Here is a 20,373-nt window from a genome sequence, read left to right on the forward strand (position 1 = left end):
TCATACCTCGCCTTAAAACTATGTATGGTTCCCGCCTCCACTACGTCACTTTCTAGGCTATTCCACGGCCTGACTACTCTATGACTGAAGAAATACTTCCTAACATCCCTTTGATTCATCTGAGTCTTCAACTTCCAATTGTGACCTCTTGTGTCTGTGTCCCTTCTCTGGAACATCCCGTCTTTGTCCACCTTGTCTATTCCGCGCAGTATTTTATATGTCGTTATCATGTCTCCCCTGACCCTCCTGTCCTCCAGTGTTGTCAGGCCGATTTCCCTCAACCTTTCTTCGTAGGACAATCCCCGTAGCTCTGGGACTAGTCTTGTTGCAAACCTTTGCACTTTCTCTAATTTCTTGACGTGCTTCACTAGGTGTGGATTCCAAACTGGTGCTGCATACTCCAGTATGGACCTGACATAAATGGTATACAGAGTCTTAAACGAATCCTTGCTGAGGTATCGGAACGCTATCCGTAGGTTTGCCAGGCGCCCGTATGCTGCAGCAGTTATCTGATTGATGTGCGCCTCAGGAGATATGCTCGGTGTTATACTCACCCCCAGGTCTTTTTCCTTGAGTGAGGTTTGCAGTCTTTGGCCATCTAAACTATATTGTGTCTGCGGTCTTCTTTGCCCTTCCCCAATCTTCATGACTTTGCATTTGGCAGGGTTAAATTCAAGGAGCCAGTTGCTGGACCAGGCTTGTAGCCTGTCCAGGTCTCTTTGTAGTCCTGCCTGATCCTCATCCGATTTGATTCTTCTCATTAACTTCGCATCATCTGCAAACAAGGACACTTCTGAGTCTATCCCTTCAGTTATGTCGTTCACATATACCAAGAACAGCACAGGTCCTAGGACTGACCCCTGTGGAACCCCGCTTGTCACAGGCGCCCACTCTGACACCTCGTCGCGTACCATGACTCGTTGTTGCCTCCCTGACAGGTATTCTCTGATCCATTGCAGTGCCTTTCCTGTTATGTGTGCCTGATCCTCTAGCTTTTGCAGTAACCTCTTGTGAGGAACTGTGTCGAAGGCCTTCTTGCAGTCCAAAAATATGCAGTCGATCCACCCCCTCTCTCTCTTGTCTTACTTCTGTCACCTTGTCATAAAACTCTAGTAGGTTTGTGACACAGGATTTTCCTTCCCTGAAACCGTGCTGGTTGTCAATTATACACTTGTTTCTTTCCAGGTGCCCCACCACTCTCCTCCTGATGATCTTCTCCATGACCTTGCATACTATACACGTTAGTGATACAGGTCTGTAGTTTAGTGCCTCATGTCTGTCTCCCTTTTTAAAAATTGGGACTACATTTGCCATTTTCCATACCTCAGGGAGTTGCCCAGTTTCAAGTGAAGTGTTGAAGATCTTTGTTAATGGCTCACACAATATCTCTGCTCCCTCTTTAAGGACCCATGGAGAGATGTTGTCTGGTCCCACCGCCTTTGAGGTGTCAAGTTCGCATAGCAGCTTCTTCACCTCCTCCTTGGTTATATGTACGTCATCCAGCACTTGCGGGTGTGCCCCCCTGTTCTGATTTCCTGGAGTCCTACTGGGTTCCACTGTAAATACCTCTTTAAATCTTGTGTTGAGCTCCTGACATACCTCTTGGTCGTTTCTTGTGAATTCCCCATCACCCTTCCTCAGTCTGATTACCTGGTCCTTGACTGTTGTTTTCCTCCTGATGTGGCTGTACAACAGCTTCGGGTCAGTCTTTACTTTTGATGCTATGTCATTTTCATATTGTCTCTGAGCCTCCCTTCTTATCTGTGCATATTCGTTTCTGGCTCTTCGGCTGATTTCTTTATTTTCCTGAGTTCTCTGTCTTCTGTACCTTTTCCATTCTCTAGTACACCTAGTTTTTGCCTCCCTACACCTTTGGGTGTGTGTGTGTGTGTGTGTGTGTGTGTGTGTGTGTGTGTGTGTGTGTGTGTGTGTGTGTATGTGTGTGTGTGTGTGTGTGTGTGTGTGTGTGTGTGTGTGTGTGTGTGTGTGTGTGTGTGTGTGTGTGTGCGTGCGTACTCACCTAATTGTAGTTGCAGGGATCGAGACTCAGCTCCTGGCCCCGCCTCTTCACTGAGTGCTACTAGGTCCTCTCTCTCCCTGCTCCATGAGCTTTATCATACCTCTGCTTAAAGCTATGTATGGAACCTGCCTCCACTACTTCACTTGCTAGGCTATTCCACTTCCTGACTACTCTATGACTGAAGAAATGCTTCCTAACATCCCTTTGACTCATCTGGGTCTTCAACTTCCAATTGTGACCACTTGTTTCTGTGTCTCCTCTCTGGAACATCCTGACTCTGTCCACCTTGTCTATTCCGCACAGTATTTTGTATGTCATTATCATGTCTTCCCTGACCCTCCTGTCCTCCAGTGTCGTCAGGCCGATTTCCCTTAACCTTCCTTCATAGGACCTTAGCTCTGAAACTAACCTTGTCGCAAACCTTTGCACTTTCTCTAATTTCTTGACGTGCTTGATTAAGTGTGGGTTTCAAACTGGTCCTGCATACTCCAATATGGGCATGACGTACACAGTGTACAGTGCCTTGAACGATTCCTTACTAAAGTATCGGAACGCTGTTCGCAGGTTTGCCAGGAGCTCATATGCTGCAGCAGTTATCTGGTTGATGTGTGCTTCCGGAGACGTGCTCGGTGTTATACTCACCCCAAGATCTTTCTCTTTGAGCGAGGTTTGCAGCCTTTGGCCACCTAGCCTATACTCCGTTTTCTTTGCCCTTCCCCGATCTTCATGACTTTGCATTTGGCGGGGTTAAATTCGAGAAGCCAGTTGCTGGACCAGGTGTCCAGCCTGTCCAGGTCTCTTTGAAGTCCTGCCTGATCCTCATCTGATTTAATTCTCCTCATTAACTTCACGTCATCTGTGAACAGGGACACTTCTGAGTCTAACCCTTCCATCATGTCATTCACATATACCAAAAATAGCACTGGTCCTTGGACTGACCCCTGTGGGACCCCGCTCGTCACAGGTGCCCACTGTGATACCTCATCACGTACCATGACTCGTTGTTCCCTCCCTGTCAGGTATTCTCTGAGCCACTGCAGTGCCCTTCCTGTTATACGCACCTGATCCTCTAGCTTCTGCACTAATCTCTTGTGAGGAACTGTGTCAAAGGCCTTCTTGCAGTCCAAGAAGATGCAATCAACCCACCCGTCTCTCTCGTGTCTTACTTCTGTTACTTTATCATGAAACTCCAGTAGGTTTGTGACACAGGATTTGCCTTCCATAAATCCGTGCTGGTTGGCATTTATACTCTTGTTCTGTTCCAGGTGCTCCACCATTCTCCTGATAATCTTCTCTATGATTTTGCATACTATACACGTCAGTGACACTGGTCCGTAGTTTAGTGCCTCTTTTCTGTCTTCTTTTTTAAAAATGGGAACTACATTTGCCATCTTCCATAGCTGAGGTAGTTGCCCAGTTTCAAGGGATGTGTTGAAGATTGTGGTTAGTGTCACACAGAGTATTTCTGCTCCCTCTCTAAGGACCCATGGGGAGATGTTGACCGGTCCCATTGTGTATGTGTGTGTGTGTGTGTGTGTGTGTGTGTGTGTGTGTGTGTGTGTGTGTGTGTGTGTGTGTGTGTGTGTGTGTGTGTGTGACTAAGAAGGGTTATCTCTTAAATTTGTGTATATTATACCAGCGATTAGATCTTTAGATTTTGCTGCCGAAGTGGCTGGTTTATTGTGCGCCCCATAACCATCCTGTAGAGGGTAGCGCAGGAGTATATGGATACACAAAAGGCCTAGTAACTAGGCCTCAAAAGGATTGACAGGAGTACATTTGGTTTTATGTCCAAGGTTCACCCATCAGTTACAAGCAAATTTAGAGAATTTGCTTAATATATTTGGTATCTCATTTTCATTAATTAGATATCTTGACATATCACATAAGTTATTATATTGTCTATCTCTGTATTCATCAATAAGTGAACAATAAAGCACATAGTGTTCAAGATAATGACCATAGGACTGGCCACAAACTTTCCATTTAGTTTGATCATCGTCTGTGTGTTTGTCAAACTGTCAGAAGTACTTGTAACCAAGCGTAAGTCTGGCCACTACAACATCAGTCAGTTTGTTCACAGATCTACTCAGGCTTCTATCTGCATTCCTATAACATTCAACATCATTATTTACCTCTCTCCCAATATTATTCCTAATGCTAGACACAGACACACCAAAGTTATATCCTATATTTTCCTTCAAGGAACTTTTCTTGGCTACGTATCAACTTCAATCCATGACCGGATTTTTTATTATCTATATCCATTGCTTTTCCAAAGAGCATGTTGTTAGAGTCGTTATGTGAGCCCAGTGGCCTCTTAAAGTCGCGTATACTGTATCAGTGGCCTCTTAAAGTCGCGTATACTGTATCAGTGGCCTCTTAAAGTCACGTATACTGTATCAGTGGCCTCTTAAAACTGTTATATCAGTGGTTTATATAAAAAGAAGCGGTGTGTGCGTCCAGTTAAGTGGTGTTATTGTGTCAGCTGACTGTCTCTGGTACCTGTCTGCTGTGCCTTTGACAGTAATAGCAATAGCAGTATTAACAGTAGTAGTAGTAGTGTTGGTAATAGTAGTGGTAGTAATAGTATTAAAAAAACAGTGGTAGTATCAATACATGCAGTGTACTGCCATTCTGGTAGCCTTAGTATGTTAGATGTTGGCAATGGGGTAGTCTGGACATGTTAAGTGCTGGTAATGGGGTAGCCTGGACATGTTAGGTCCTGGTAATGGGGTAGCTTGGACATGTTAGGTGCTCGTAATGAGGTAGCCAGGACATGTTAGGTGCTGATAATGGGGTAGCCTGGACATGTTAAGTGCTGGTAATGGGGTAGCCTGGACATGTTAGGTGTTGGTAATGGGGTAGCCTGGACATGTTAGGTGCTGATGATGGGGTAGCCTGAAAATGTTAGATGCTGGTAATGGGGTAGCCTGGACATGTTAGGTGCTGATAATGGGGTAGCCTGAACATGTTAAGTGCTGGTAACTGGGTAGCCAGGACATGTTAAGTGCTGGTAATGGGGTAGTCTGGACATGTTAGGTGCTGATAATGGGGTAGCCTGAACATGTTAGGTGCTGGTAATGGGGTAGCCTGGACATGTCAGGTGCTGGTAATGGGGTAGCCTGGACATGTTAGGTGTTGATAATGGGGTAGCCAGGGCATGTTAGGTTCTGGTAATTGGGTAGCCTGGACATGCTAGGTGCTGGTAATGGGGTAGCCTGGACATGTTAGGTGCTGGGAATGGGGTAGCCTGGACATGTTAGGTGCTGGGAATGGGGTAGCCAGGACATGTTAGGTGCTGATAATGGGGTAGCCTGGACATGTTAAGTGCTGGTAATGGGGTAGCCAGGACATGTTAGGTGATGGTAATGGGGTAGCTTGGACATGTTATGTGCTGGTAATGGGGTAGCCTGGACATGTTAGGTGCTGGTAATGGGGTAGCCTGGACATGTTAGATGCTGGTAATGGGGTAGCCTGGACATGTTAGGTGCTGGTAATGGGGTAGCCTGGACATGTTAGGTGCTGATAATGGGGTAGCCTGGACATGTTAGGTGCTGATAATGGGGTAGCCTGGGCATGTTAGGTGCTGATAATGGGGTAGCCTGGACATGTTAGGTGCTGGTAATGGGGTAGCCTGGACATGTTAGGTGCTGGTAATGGGGTAGCCTGGACATGTTAGGTGCTGGTGATGGGGTAGCCATGACATGTTAGGTGCTGATAATGGGGTAGCCTGGACATGTTAAGTGCTGGTAATGGGGTAGCCTGGACATGTTAAGTGTTGGTAATGGGGTAGCCAGGACATGTTAGGTGCTGGTAATGGGGTAGCCTGGACATGTTAGGTGCTGGTAATGGGGTAGCCTGGACATGTTAAGTGCTGGTAACTGGGTAGCCAGGACATGTTAAGTGCTGGTATGGGGTAGACTGGACATGTTAAGTGGTGGTAACTGGGTAACCAGGACATGTTAAGTGCTGGTAATGGGGTAGCCTGGACATGTTAGGTGCTGATAATGGGGTAGCCTGGACATGTTAGGTGCTGATAATGGGGTAGCTTGGACATGTTAGGTGCTGGTAATGGGGTAGCTTGGACATGTTAAGTGCTGATAATGGGGTAGCCTGGACATGTTAGGTGCTGATAATGGGGTAGCCTGGACATGTTAGGTGCTGGTAATGGGGTAGCCTGGACATGTTAAGTGCTGGTAACTGGGTAGCCTGGACATGTTAAGTGCTGGTAATAGGGTAGCCTGGACATGTTAGGTGCTGGTAATGGGGTAGCCTGAACATGTTAGGTGCTGGTAATGGGGTAGCCTGGACATGTTAGGTGCTGGTAATGGGATAGCCTGGACATGTTAGGTGCTGGTAATGGGGTAGCCTGGACATATTAGGTGCTGATAATGGGGTAGCCTGGACATGTTAAGTGCTGGTAATGGGGTAGCCTGGACATGTTAAGTGCTGGTAATGGGGTAGCCTGGACATGTTAGGTGCTGATAATGGGGTAGCCTGGACATGTTAGGTGCTGGTAATGGGGTAGCCTGGACATGTTAGATGCTGGTAATGGGGTAGCCTGGACATGTTAGGTGCTGGTAAGGGGGTAGTCATGACATGTTAGGTGCTGATAATGGGGTAGCCTGGACATGTTAAGTGCTGGTAATGGGGTAGCCTGGACATGTTAGGTGCTGGTAATGGGGTAGCCAGGACATGTTAGGTGCTGGTAATGGGGTAGCCTGGACATGTTAGGTGCTGGTAATGGGGTAGCCTGGACATGTTAAGTGCTGGTAACTGGGTAGCCAGGACATGTTAAGTGCTGGTAATGGGGTAGACTGGACATGTTAAGTGGTGGTAACTGGATAGCCAGGACATGTTAAGTGCTGGTAATGGGGTAGCCTGGACATGTTAGGTGCTGATAATGGGGTAGCCTGGACATGTTAAGTGCTGGTAATGGGGTAGCCTGGACATGTTAGGTGCTGATAATGGGGTAGCCTGGACATGTTAAGTGCTGGTAATGGGGTAGCCTGGACATGTTAGGTGCTGATAATGGGGTAGCCTGGACATGTTAGGTGCTGGTAATGGGGTAGCCTGGACATGTTAAGTGCTGGTAACTGGGTAGCCTGGACATGTTAAGTGCTGGTAATAGGGTAGCCTGGACATGTTAGGTGCTGGTAATGGGGTAGCCTGGACATGTTAGGTGTTGATAATGTGGTAGCCTGGACATGTTAGGTGCTGATAATGGGGTAGCCAGGACATATTAAGTGCTGGTAATGGGGTAGCCTGGACATGTTAGGTGTTGATAATGTGGTAGCCTGGACATGTTAGGTGCTGGTAATGGGGTAGCCTGGACATGTTAGGTGCTGGTAATGGGGTAGCCTGGACATGTTAGGTGTTGATAATGGGGTAGCCTGGACATGTTAGGTGCTGGTAATGGGGTAGCCTGGACATGTTAAGTGCTGATAATGGGGTAGCCTGGACATGTTAAGTGCTGATAATGGGGTAGCCTGGACATGTTAAGTGCTGGTAATGGGGTAGCCTGGACATGTTAGGTGCTGGTAATGGGGTAGCCAGGACATGTTATAGTGTTAACAATAACTCACTCGTGTAGCAACAACAGTCTGGCAAAACATCTGTGACTTCTAGAGAAACAAGGAACAGGTCCATCATAATAATATAAGTCAGTATTAATAACACCACGTGCCTGGCAGCACTTCTCGTGACCAGCCTCCGCTCTGTTGTTGACCTTTGTAACACCTCTGGTGTGAGGTTGAGATACAGCGTCACACACTGTGATGGATGCTACACTGTGAGAGATCACTCTAAACTGACGTGAAATGAAGTTAAAGGAGTTGTGAATATTTAGACTTCATTCAGAGATCTTCAGCAGACACGTGTACATGTTACCGGAAGAGTTGCAAATGGTGTCACTACCTTCAGTACTTGTGTGTTGCAGTGCTTAGTTGTGCTATTTGCAACATTCAGTAACAATAACAGATACTAATCAACAAAGGAAGAAGTTAGACTCAGTAATAACTTGTAAAATTGGTATCTTTCATTCCTTCGCTAAATCAACAAGTGTGATATTTATAAACGTACAAGGTTTCTGAACACAATCCAACTTAATAATGAACAGTGAATACGCGCAATCACGAAGAACCAGAGAGTCACATTGATATGCACCAAGTGGCAGCCTGAGAGTCTTGATGGATGAAATAGTGACCTTGATACAGTAATGGAGCAATCCCCACAAATCAACTCTGACAAGTCAGAATGCCACAGCACATTCGCCGACCTTGGGTGGCACACTGACACTGGCTCTGGTGACTGTGTTTACAGCTACGAAAGAGCACTACAGAAGTGGTGCTTGGTCTTGTGTGTGTGTGTATGTGTATGTACTGACCTATTTGTGGCTGCAGGAGTCGATTTGAAGCTCCTGGCCCCGCCTCTTTACTGGTCGCTACTACCTATTTGTTCCACTTCTAGTAATAATATAATTACTACTATTGTTATTATAATTACTATTCTAATTATTTCTATAATTACTGCTGCAGTTACTACTAACACTATAATTGCTGCTATAACTACTGCTACTACTATTACTGCGGCTATTACTACTGTTTATACTTATACTGATAACATTCTCCTGTTATAAAGGACTGCAATAATTGATATTAAAAATACAATATCCATTGTTCATCTGGACGAGGCGCACAGATGTACATCTGACTTGTTTTTTTCTTCGGCTGATAGATTTGCACTGACCGTTCCATTAGTAACTATCAACTGACTGATATTTCCTCTCTCTCTCTCTCTCTCTCTCTCTCTCTCTCTCTCTCTCTCTCTCTCTCTCTCTCTCTCTCTCTCTCTCTCTCTCTCTCTCTCTCTCTCTCTCTCTCTCTCTCTCTCAACAGTCAACAGGATGAGGTGGCGACGCATGGTGAAGCGGGTGCTGGTGGCTCTGCTCTTCCTGTGCATGACCATCAAGATCCACCTGGAGCTGTGGATGCTGGACTCCAACAAGAGCAGTGGGTCGTTCTCCCCGTGGTGGAGCAACCAGACTCGGGTTCACCTCAGAGCCTTCGCTGAGCTCACACGCTCTAACGAAGCTCTTGAGCCAATCTCTTCAGGGAGTGGAGACGCAGGTGAAGCTCTCCAACTCACGTATTCTGGAAGTGTAGCTCTCCAACGCACGTACTCTGGAAGTGAAGCTCTCCAACACACGTACTCTAGAAGTATAAACATTTTACAAAACACATCATTGAACAATGCCACTTTACCTAGAAATAATTTAACCGTTTCCAGAAATAATACAATAAATAATATAATAAACAGAAGCCTAAATCTAGAAAATATTAGCTATTCTTTCGCGAATTATAAAAACATTTCTAATGCAAAATTTGAGATTTTGAAACAAATATTGAAACAAGTACAGCAATTAGTTAACAACTCACTGAATGGCAAGTACAATGGTAGTGCAGCAACACTGAACAATTGCTCAGCAGTGAATGAGAGTCCAAGTGAAGAAAATAGGAACAACGTGACTGTTGGTGCTCGCCGAGGCATGGCTGCAAACATGTTGATTAAAAGAAACATATTTGCCAAGCTCGGTATATGGGACAGCAAAAATAAAACAAAAATTGATTACGTGAACACAGATTTTACTGAGATTAGTTCCCAACACACCAATGACAGAGTTAGTGCACATAATGAGATAAGTGACAAGGAAGCAGGATCTGTGAGCTCTAAGCCGACCTCACCATCAAAAAACATAAATGCTGTGAAAGAAAAGGCCCTTCCGCCAACAAAGAATCATGTATTTAAAACGCCCTCCATCATAGCACCTAATAAAGGATTGTCTCATGAAGTAGATGCCACAGAGGTATCGCTCGCCAAGGATGCCATTGTGATGATAAAGAAGCAGGTGGCCCTTGCGAATGAAGAACAGAAGGTGTACAACGAGGAACGCTACGGCGCCGTCAGCAGCAACACTACCATCCTGCTGGTGCAGGTTAGTTGAACACTCAACTTGTCAACCATTTTCTCTCTCTGAGAATAATGTAAATAGAATTAATCCGTTCCAGACCCCAAATGATTATATAATGATTTATTAATAATAATGTACTAGCTACTACAGAAAACAATGTATAAAATTGCAGAGGACAGGGAGGCTGTAAAAATGAATATTAAATGAAAATTTAACTGCCTCTTACCTGTCAGAGGAGAGCTAATTGACAAAATTCTAGCGGCTTCAAATCTTGAGGGAGAAGGTTGGTAGGCCTACATGTGAGAGAATGGGTCTGCATGATCAGTGTGTTAACTATAAAAAAAATCCTGCAGTACAGAGTGCATAATGAAAAAAAAAACTGCGACCGTGTTTTTGGTTTAAAACAGCGACTTTGCCGTGTATTTTCGTATGGTATTTATGGTTGCATTCTCGTTTTCCTGGCCTCATTTGATAGAATAGAAGATATTTTACAGAAATAGACATGATTCTGAATGCTTTACAGACTAAAAGGAGCTTGAAATTGAGTTCAAAATACCGAAATTGTTCGATTTTTGCCGATGTTCAAGAGTAAATAACCACGTCACTCGTCCAGTGCACAACTGGTGATGCTAATATACATTCACAAATGCGCTGATATTATTTATACAATTATTACAATTATGCAGTAGTCTGAGTAACAGTAAATCTTTTATTTTTTGTGTGTGAATAAAAATTCAAAATTAAAAGCAAGAGTAATATAAGAGGAGCCTGGAGACGTGACTAATGAACGGAGAGAATGTTAGTTTAGTGCCAGGATGCAGTGTTTATTCTGGACCCTATTTTGAAACTGGTTTTTCTTGAATTTTGTGGGAAATGAACTATATTAGTAATTACAGATCGCTTTATTGGGTAGTTGAAATAGATAAATGGGCAGCTTCCTGTACTCAGTCGACAGAATGAAAGGAATTCTAGCGAAATAGCTATGAGTTTGGTCGACTTGAACAATGGAACTGGCCCAAAATAGGGCTTAAATTGGGCGAAATCGCCAATGCGTAAATATCGCCGAGAACGATAACTTCGCCATAGTGTAATTCCGTACGTTTTCCATCAAATTTCGTACTTTTGGTTTCATTACCTTCGGAAAAAGATTGTCTATCATTTCATAATTTGTTTTTGTTTTCAAAATTGTTCGGCCTCATGAGTGTTGTTGGTCGACAACCAAGAGCACATTCCGAATTCCTTGCTCGAGAGGTAGTGCGTTCGATAACTGAGGTTCCACTGTATACACACACACACACACACACACACACACACACACACACACACACACACACACACAGATATATATATATATGCAACAAGATAATGTGAGTAGTCACGAAAGCGCTTGGAATTTCTCTATTCTTTCAGAGTGGTTGTTTTGCATATATATATATATATATATATATATATATATATATATATATATATATATATATATATATATATATATATATATATATATATATATATATATATATAAATATTTCGTGTAGCATCAGTACTTTATATATAATATATAATATATATATAGTATATATATATATATATATATATGAATGACAGCTCTAAATCTTTCGTGTAGCATCAGTACTTTGTCAAGAACTTGGAACAGTGAAACAGTAGTGGAAAGCGTGTGTGTGTGTGTGTGTGTGTGTGCACTCACCTATATGTAGTTGAAGGGGTCGATTCATAGCTCCTGGTTATGAATGGTATGTGTGTGTGTATACATGTATATGTTGACTGATCAAATGAGTAAGATATGTTTGGTTGGCAGGTACACAACCGCCTGGAGAACCTGAGGTACCTGGTGGAGAGCATGAAGAAGGTACGAGGCATCGAGGAGACGCTAGTGATCTTCAGCCACGACTTCTGGGACGCCGCCATCAACGACTTCGTCAGGAACATCAGCACCTTCCGGGTGATGCAGATCTTCTTCCCCTTCTCCATACAGTTGCACCCGTTCTCCTATCCTGGAAGAGACCCGCGAGATTGCTCCTGGAATGTGCCCAGGTAGGTTGAGAGGAAGGAGGTCCCAGACCAGAGAGGACAAACAATACCATTGTTAATGCATTTCGCTTCGTATAAACCTGGTTAACTAACATTTATTTACGATTTTCTTGAGGGCAAATGAGTATATTTGGCATGTAAAATGCATTTTATGTGTATTTAACCAGAAATAGTGTTTGTATGTGCTCAAGTGCGTCTCTGTTATATAGTAATGGATATCAGAAAATATTTTCCAGTGGTAACGATAAAATAGTTATAATCATAATAATAATTTTTAAAAGGGCGAACCGGTAAGCCAGCGGAAGTTCTCGATCAGATGACCGATAGCTCCAGCTGAGGGTCATCATATGACTAAGACCCGCTTCAGGAAACACTTGTACTGTTTCTTGACGAACCTTACCTAACCAGTGGAAATATTTTACCTCACACTCACTTTAATGGGTTATCCTAGACTAAATCTATTTTGTGTATCACTAATTTATGCCTACATAATACAGGTGGCATCAAAATTTTTGTGCAGATTTATTCATCCTATGATGTAGTGGGTGGCCCGGTATTCTAGTGGAAGACCTCGGTCACATGACTAGAAGCTTCAATTAACGAGTCATAATACGAGTGAGGCAGTTTCTTCTTGATTCGTCGGTACTCTCCCGGCCCGGGTCGTTTCCAGATGGTGACCCGGCCTGGGCTCCCTGTCTTGGGAGTGTCCGAGACCTATGTCTGCCATGGGAGGAGGTACAAATATCTCCTCATCTTCTGAGACCAACTGTCCCCAGGCCTAGCCCCATTCACCGCCCTCACTGGGCTCGTAGGGAGAAGCTAGGCCTCTGGTCTGCCATCTTCCTCGCCCCAGGGAAGCTCGTGGGAATGGCAGTCTTGTGAGCGGCAGGTGGCCAATTATTAAGGCAGTACTTGATTCCTGACAAATAAAATACCACTGTAGTACTAACCTGTAAAATAATTTGTAGATCTCGCAAATAAAACCAATCTTGTTATACCTTATTATTCAACCTTTCCATCAACTCTGTTGATCAGACCATCAAAGAATAGTTTACCTTCTGTTTTTCCTTCATAATTGAGTTTGATGACAGGATGCAAATCGTCCAATTTATCCAAGAACATATGGAAAAGTTACCCTTCTGTCCACACTGAGAGGATGATGTCATGCACATATCTCAGCCAAATTTGATGATATACAATATGTAGTAATAGTTTAATCTCAAAGTATTCCATAGACAAATTAGTTACGAATGTGCTAAACGAATATCATAGCAAAACCGTAATGTATATTATTCTCAGAAATTCTTCATATGGACTTTATTTAGACATATCGAAAATTCAAATGCAGTGTTCCTCTGATTACATCGTCTAAAACTTATATAAGTTGTCTTATGAATGTATATAATTTTTATATATAACTCTTATATTTCATATCATCATTAATGTGTTTATAACAACTGAATAAATTTTTAAATAGTCCTACACGGATCTAATGTTCTATTTGTAGTTTTTTCTTTAAACTTTTGGCCGTTTCTCAGTTTCTTTGGAATTCATTGTATAAGGATATACAAATACATACAATACATACAATACAAATGCAAATACAAATTTTTATTTCCTTGCAAGTTTATATTGAGATTATGTAATTATAATAATGAGTTGCAGTACCAAGATCCACTATCATACCATGGTATTATGGCCAGACTAAATTAATGGCTTACACACTACTCAATACTACAGAAATTGATCATAGTTTGTTTAAGTTGTACATTTGTTTTTATTTATAACAGACAGTAAGTTTACTCAAGTTACAATCTGGGGATATTATATTGAGACAATTTGAAAATATTTTGTAGGTTGTGTATATCAATAGTAAATATTTAAATGATATTATGAGAATATAATGTAACCACCCCAATAGAAGTAAGTTACTTAGTCTGACTTTTGTTTTTTGGGGGAAAGGGGGTAATCTTATATAATTTACACTAGAGATGTTTCGAATATCCGCATCCGCGAAACATCCGCACATTTTTCTTACATCCGCATCCGCAAAATAAGTAAGACATCCCCATACACATCCGCATCCGGGGATACCTAAATTTTCACATCCGATACATATCTAATTTACACATAAGTTACTATATATGATAATTTGTGTCACTGTATTTATGTGTACCTGTACTTAAACAAACTTTCTTAGGAGAGTCTTGCTTCCCCACAGAGTCGAGGAAATGCAGTGTCTGAACCACAGGTGGCCGGATACTTACGGGCACTACAGGGAAGCTTCCTTCACACAGATTAAACATCATTGGTGGTGGAAGATACACAGGTGAGAGATATACAGGTGAGAGTTATATAGTTGAGAGATACACAGGTGAGAGATACACAGGTGAGAGATATACAGGTGAGAGATATACAGGTGAGAGTTATATAGGTGAGAGATACACAGGTGAGAGTTATATAGTTGAGAGATACACAGGTGAGAGATACACAGGTGAGAGTTATATAGTTGAGAGATACACAGGTGAGAGATACACAGGTGAGAGATATACAGGTGAGAGTTATACAGGTGAGAGATATACAGGTGAGAGTTATATAGTTGAGAGATACACAGGTGAGAGATATACAGGTGAGAGTTATACAGGTGAGAGATATACAGGTGAGAGTTATATAGTTGAGAGATACACATGTGAGAGATATACAGGTGAGAGTTATACAGGTGAGAGATATACAGGTGAGAGTTATATAGTTGAGAGATACACAGGTGAGAGATACACAGGTGAGAGATATACAGGTGAGAGATATACAGGTGAGAGTTATATAGTTGAGAGATACACAGGTGAGAGATACACAGGTGAGAGATATACAGGTGAGAGATATACAGGTGAGAGTTATATAGTTGAGAGATACACAGGTGAGAGATACACAGGTGAGAGATATACAGGTGAGAGATATACAGGTGAGAGTTATATAGTTGAGAGATACACAGGTGAGAGATACACAGGTGAGAGATATACAGGTGAGAGATATACAGGTGAGAGTTATATAGTTGAGAGATACACAGGTGAGAGATACACAGGTGAGAGATATACAAGTGAGAGATATACAGGTGAGAGATATATAGGTGAGAGATATACAGGTGAGAGATGCACAGGTGAGAGATATACAGGTGAGAGATATACAGGTGAGAGATATATAGGTGAGAGATATACAGGTGAGAGATATATAAGTGAGAGATATACAGGTGAGAGATATACAGGTGAGAGATATACAGGTGAGAGAGATATAAGTGAGAGATATACAGGTGAGAGATATACAGGTGAGAGATATATAAGTGAGAGATATACAGGTGAGAGATATACAGGTGAGAGATATACAGGTGAGAGAGATATAAGTGAGATATACAGGTGAGAGATATACAGGTGAGAGATATACAGGTGAGAGACATATAGGTGAGAGATATACAGGTGAGAGATATACAGGTGAGAGATACACAGGTGAGAGATATACAGGTGAGAGACTTATAGGTGAGAGATATACATGTGAGAGATATATGGGTGAGAGATACACAGGCTAGAGATACACAGGTGAGAGATATACAGGTGAGAGATATATAGGTGAGAGATATACAGGTGAGAGATATACAGATGATAGATATACATGTGAGAGATATACAGGTGAGAGATATATAGGTGAGAGACACACAGGTGAGAAATACACAGGTGAGAGATATACAGGTGAGAGATATACAGATGAGAGATATACAGGTGAGGGATATACAGGTGAGAGAGATATATAGGGGAGAGATACGCAGGTGAGAGATACACAGGTGAGAGATATACAGGTGAGAGATATACAGGTGAGACATATATAGGTGAGAGATATACAGGTGAGAGATACACAGGTGAGAGACATACAGGTGAGGGATACACAGGTGAGAGATATACAGGTGAGAGATATGCAGGTGAGGGATATACAGGTGAGAGAGATATAGGTGAGAGGTACACAGGTGAGAGATACACAGGTGAGAGATATACAGGTGAGAGATATGCATGTGAGGGATATACAGGTGAGAGAGATATAGGTGAGAGGTACACAGGTGAGAGATACACAGATGAGATATATACAGGTGAGAGATATACAGGTGAGATATATATAGATGAGAGATATACAGGTGAGAGATACACAGGTGAGAGATATACAGGCGAGGGATACACAGGAGAGAGATATATAGGTGAGGGATATACAGGCGAGAGATACACAGGTGAGAGATATACAGGTGAGAGATACACAGGTGATAGATATACATGTGGGAGATACACAGGAGAGATATATAGGTGAGAGATATACAGGTTAGAGATACAGAGGTGAGAGATATACAGGTGAGAGATACACAGGTGAGAGATATACAGGTGAGAGATACACAGGTGAGAGATATACAGGTAAGAGATACACAGGAGAGAGATATATAGGTGAGAGATATACAGGTGAGAGATACACCGGAGAGAGATATATAGATGAGAGATACACAGGTGAGAGATACACAAGTGAGAGATATACAGGTGAGAGATACACAAGTGAGAGATATACAGGTGAGAGATACACAGGTGAGAGATATATAGGTGAGAGATACACAGGTGAGAGATATACAGGTGAAAGATACACAGGAGAGAGATATATAGGTGAGAGATATACAGGTGAGAGATACACAGGGGAGAGATATACAGGTGAGAGATACACAGGAGAGAGATATATAGGTGAGAGATATAAGGTGAGAAATATACAGGTGAGGGATACACAGGAGAGAGATATACAGGTGAGTGATACACAGGTGAGAGATATACATGTGAGAGATATACAGGTGAGAGATATACAGGTGAGAGATATACAGGTGAGAGATATACAGATGAGAGATATACAGGTGAGAGAGATATAGGTGAGAGATATGCAGGTGAGAGATATACAGGTGAGAGATATACAGGTGAGAGATATACAGGTGAGAGATATACAGGTGAGAGATATACAGGTGAGAGATACACAGTGAACACAAGGTTTTCAAGTGTGAGAGTTTTCCTTGTAAGACAACACTAGTAAGACAACACTAGTAAGACAACACTAGTAAGACAACACTAGTAAGACAACACTAGTAAGACAACACTAGTAAGACAACACTAGTAAGACAACACTAGTAAGACAACACTAGTAAGACAACACTAGTAAGACAACACTAGTAAGACAACACTAGTAAGACAACACTAGTAAGACAACACTAGTAAGACAACACTAGTAAGACAACACTAATAAGACAACACTAGTAAGACAACACTAGTAAGACAACCCTAGTAAGACAACACTAGTAAGACAACACTAGTAAGACAACACTAGTAAGACAACACTAGTAAGACAACACTAGTAAGACAACACTAGTAAGACAACACTAGTAAGACAACACTAGTAAGACAACACTAGTAAGACAACACTAAAGTCATGTTTGTAGTGTTATGTGTTATTAAATTAATAACATTGTTGCTATTGTCCGAGGCAGAGATTGGCAGGCCTGTGTGTGATCCTCTGGGGTTGGCAGGCCTCTGTGTGATCCTCTGGGGTTGACATGCCTCTGTGTGATCCTCTGGGGTTCGAAAGCCTCTGTGTTATACTCTGGGCTTGGCAAGCCTCTGTGTGATCCTCTGGGGTTGGCAAGCCTCTGTGTGAGCCTCTGGGGTTGGCAAGCCTGTGTGGGATCCTCTGGGGTTGGCAAGCCTTTCTGTGATCATCTGGGGTTGGCAGACCTTTGTGGGATCCTCTGGGATTGGCAAGCTTCTCTGTGCGATCCTCTGGGATTGGAAGGCCTCTCTGTGCTCCCCTGGGGTTGGCAAGCCTCTCTGTGATCCTCTGGGGTTGGCAACCCTCTCTGTGATCCTCCGGGGTTGGAAAGCCTCTGTGTGATTCTCTGGGGTTGGCAAGCCTTCCTGTGATCCTCTAGGGTTGGCAAACATCTATGTGATCCTCTGGGGTTGGCAAGCCTCTCTGTGATCCTCTGGGGTTGGCAACCCTCTCTGTGATCCTCCGGGGTTGGGAAGCCTCTGTGTGATCCTCTGGGGTTGGCAAGCCTTCCTGTGATCCTCTGGGGTTGGCAAACATCTCTGTGATCCTCCGGGGTTGGGAAGCCTCTGTGTGATCCTCTGGGGTTGGCAAGCCTCTCTGTGATCCTCTGGGGTTGGCAAGCCTCTGTGTGATCCTCTTGGGTTGGCAAGCCTCTATGTGATCCTCTGGGGTTGGCAAACCTCTGTGTAATCCTCTAAGGCTGGCAAGCCTTTCTGTGATCCTCTGGGTTTGGCAAGCCTCTGTGTGATCCTCTGGGGTTGGCAAGCCTTTCTGTGATCCTCTGGGGTTGGCAAGCTTCTCTGTGATCCTCTGAGGGTGGCAAGCCTTTCTGTGATCCTCTGGGGTTGGCAGACATCTCTGTCATCCTCCTGGGTTGGGAAGCCTCTGTGTGATCCTCTGGGGTTGGCAAGCCTTCCTGTGATCCTCTGGGGTTGGCAAACATCTCTGTGATCCTCCGGGGTTGGGAAGCCTCTGTGTGATCCTCTGGGGTTGGCAAGCCTCTCTGTACTCCTCTGGGGTTGGCAAGCCTCTGTGTGATCCTCTTGGGTTGGCAAGCCTCTATGTGATCCTCTGGGGTTGGCAAACCTCTGTGTAATCCTTTAAGGTTGGCAAGCCTTTCTGTGATCCTCTGGGTTTGGCAAGCCTCTGTGTGATCCTCTGGGGTTGGCAAGCTTCTCTGTGATCCTCTGGGGTTGACAAACCTCTGTGTGATCCTCTAGGGTTGGCGGACCTCTCTGGGATCCTCTGGGGTTGGGAAGCCTCTGTATGATCATCTGGGGTTGGCAAGCCTTTCTGTGATCCTCTGGGGTTGGCAAGCCTCTGTGTGATCCTCTGGGTTTGGGAAGCCTTTCTGTGATCCTCTGGGTTTGGCAAGCCTCTGTGTGATCCTATGGGGTTGGCAAGCCTCTTTTTGATCCTCTGGGGTTGGCAGGCCTCTCTGTGATCCTCCGATCCATTTCCTCTAATACAACACTAGAGGTATTACGGTCACTGCGTGATCCAGAGAGGTATCCCAGTATTACGTTCACTGCGTGATCCAGAGAGGTATCCCAGTATTACGGTCACTGCGTGATCCAGAGAGGTATCCCAGTATTACGGTCACTGCGTGATCCAGAGAGGTATCCCAGTATTACGGTCACTGCGTGATCCAGAGAGGTATCCCAGTATTACGGTCACTGCGTGATCCAGAGAGGTATCCCAGTATTACGTCACTGCGTGATCCAGAGAGGTATCCCAGTATTACGGTCACTGCGTGATCCAGAGAGATATCCCAGTATTACGGTCACTGCGTGATCCAGAGAGGTATCACAGTATTACGGTCACTGTGTGATCCAAAGAGGTATCACAGTATTACGGTCACTGCGTGATCCAGAGAGGTATCACAGTATTACGGTCACTGCGTGATCCAGAGAGGTATCACAGTATTACGGTCACTGCGTGATCCAGAGAGGTATCACAGTATTACGGTCACTGCGTGATCCAGAGAGGTATCCTAGTATTACGGTCACTGCGTGATCCAGAGAGGTATCACAGTATTACGGTCACTGCGTGATCAAGAGAGGTATCACAGTATTACGGTCACTGCGTGATCCAGAGAGGTATCACAGTATTACGGTCACTGCGTGATCCAGAGAAGTATCCTAGTATTACAGTCACTGCGTGATCCAGAGAGGTATCACAGTATTACGGTCACTGCGTGATCCAGAGAGATATCCCAGTATTACGGTCACTGCGTGATCCAGAGAGGTATCCCAGTATTACGGTCACTGCGTGATCCAGAGAGATATCCCAGTATTACGGTCACTGCGTGATCCAGAGAGGTATCACAGTATTACGGTCACTGCGTGATCCAGAGAGGTATCCCAGTATTACGGTCACTGCGTGATCCAGAGAGGTATCCCAGTATTACGGTCACTGCGTGATCCAGAGAGATATCCCAGTATTACGGTCACTGCGTGATCCAGAGAGGTATCACAGTATTACGGTCACTGCGTGATCCAGAGAGTTATCACAGTATTACGGTCACTGCGTGATCCAGAGAGGTATCCCAGTATTACGGTCACTGCGTGATCCAGAGAGGTATCCCAGTATTACGGTCACTGCGTGATCCAGAGAGGTATCACAGTATTACGGTCACTGCGTGATCCAGAGAGGTATCCCAGTATTACGGTCACTGCGTGATCCAGAGAGATATCCCAGTATTACGGTCACTGCGTGATCCAGAGAG

At 43.8% G+C, this 20,373-nt stretch overlaps 1 protein-coding gene across 4 annotated transcripts in view; it reads left to right on the top strand.

Annotated features, from left to right (window-relative positions):
- The window catches only part of LOC128695676 (uncharacterized), a gene marked incomplete at its 3' end in the record, with an annotated part of 181,007 nt that overhangs the window by 127,745 nt on the left and 32,889 nt on the right, over window positions 1-20,373 (top strand). For 2 of the 4 annotated variants that reach the window (XM_070084813.1, XM_070084814.1), the window contains 3 exon segments: window positions 8,920-10,016; window positions 11,809-12,044; window positions 14,263-14,370. In XM_070084813.1, coding sequence (XP_069940914.1) covers window positions 8,928-10,016; window positions 11,809-12,044; window positions 14,263-14,370 — 1,433 coding nt within the window. 4 annotated transcript variants of the gene reach the window in all.

Source organism: Cherax quadricarinatus, chromosome 14, assembly GCF_038502225.1.
Source record: "Cherax quadricarinatus isolate ZL_2023a chromosome 14, ASM3850222v1, whole genome shotgun sequence".
Taxonomy (NCBI): Eukaryota; Metazoa; Arthropoda; class Malacostraca; order Decapoda; family Parastacidae; genus Cherax; species Cherax quadricarinatus.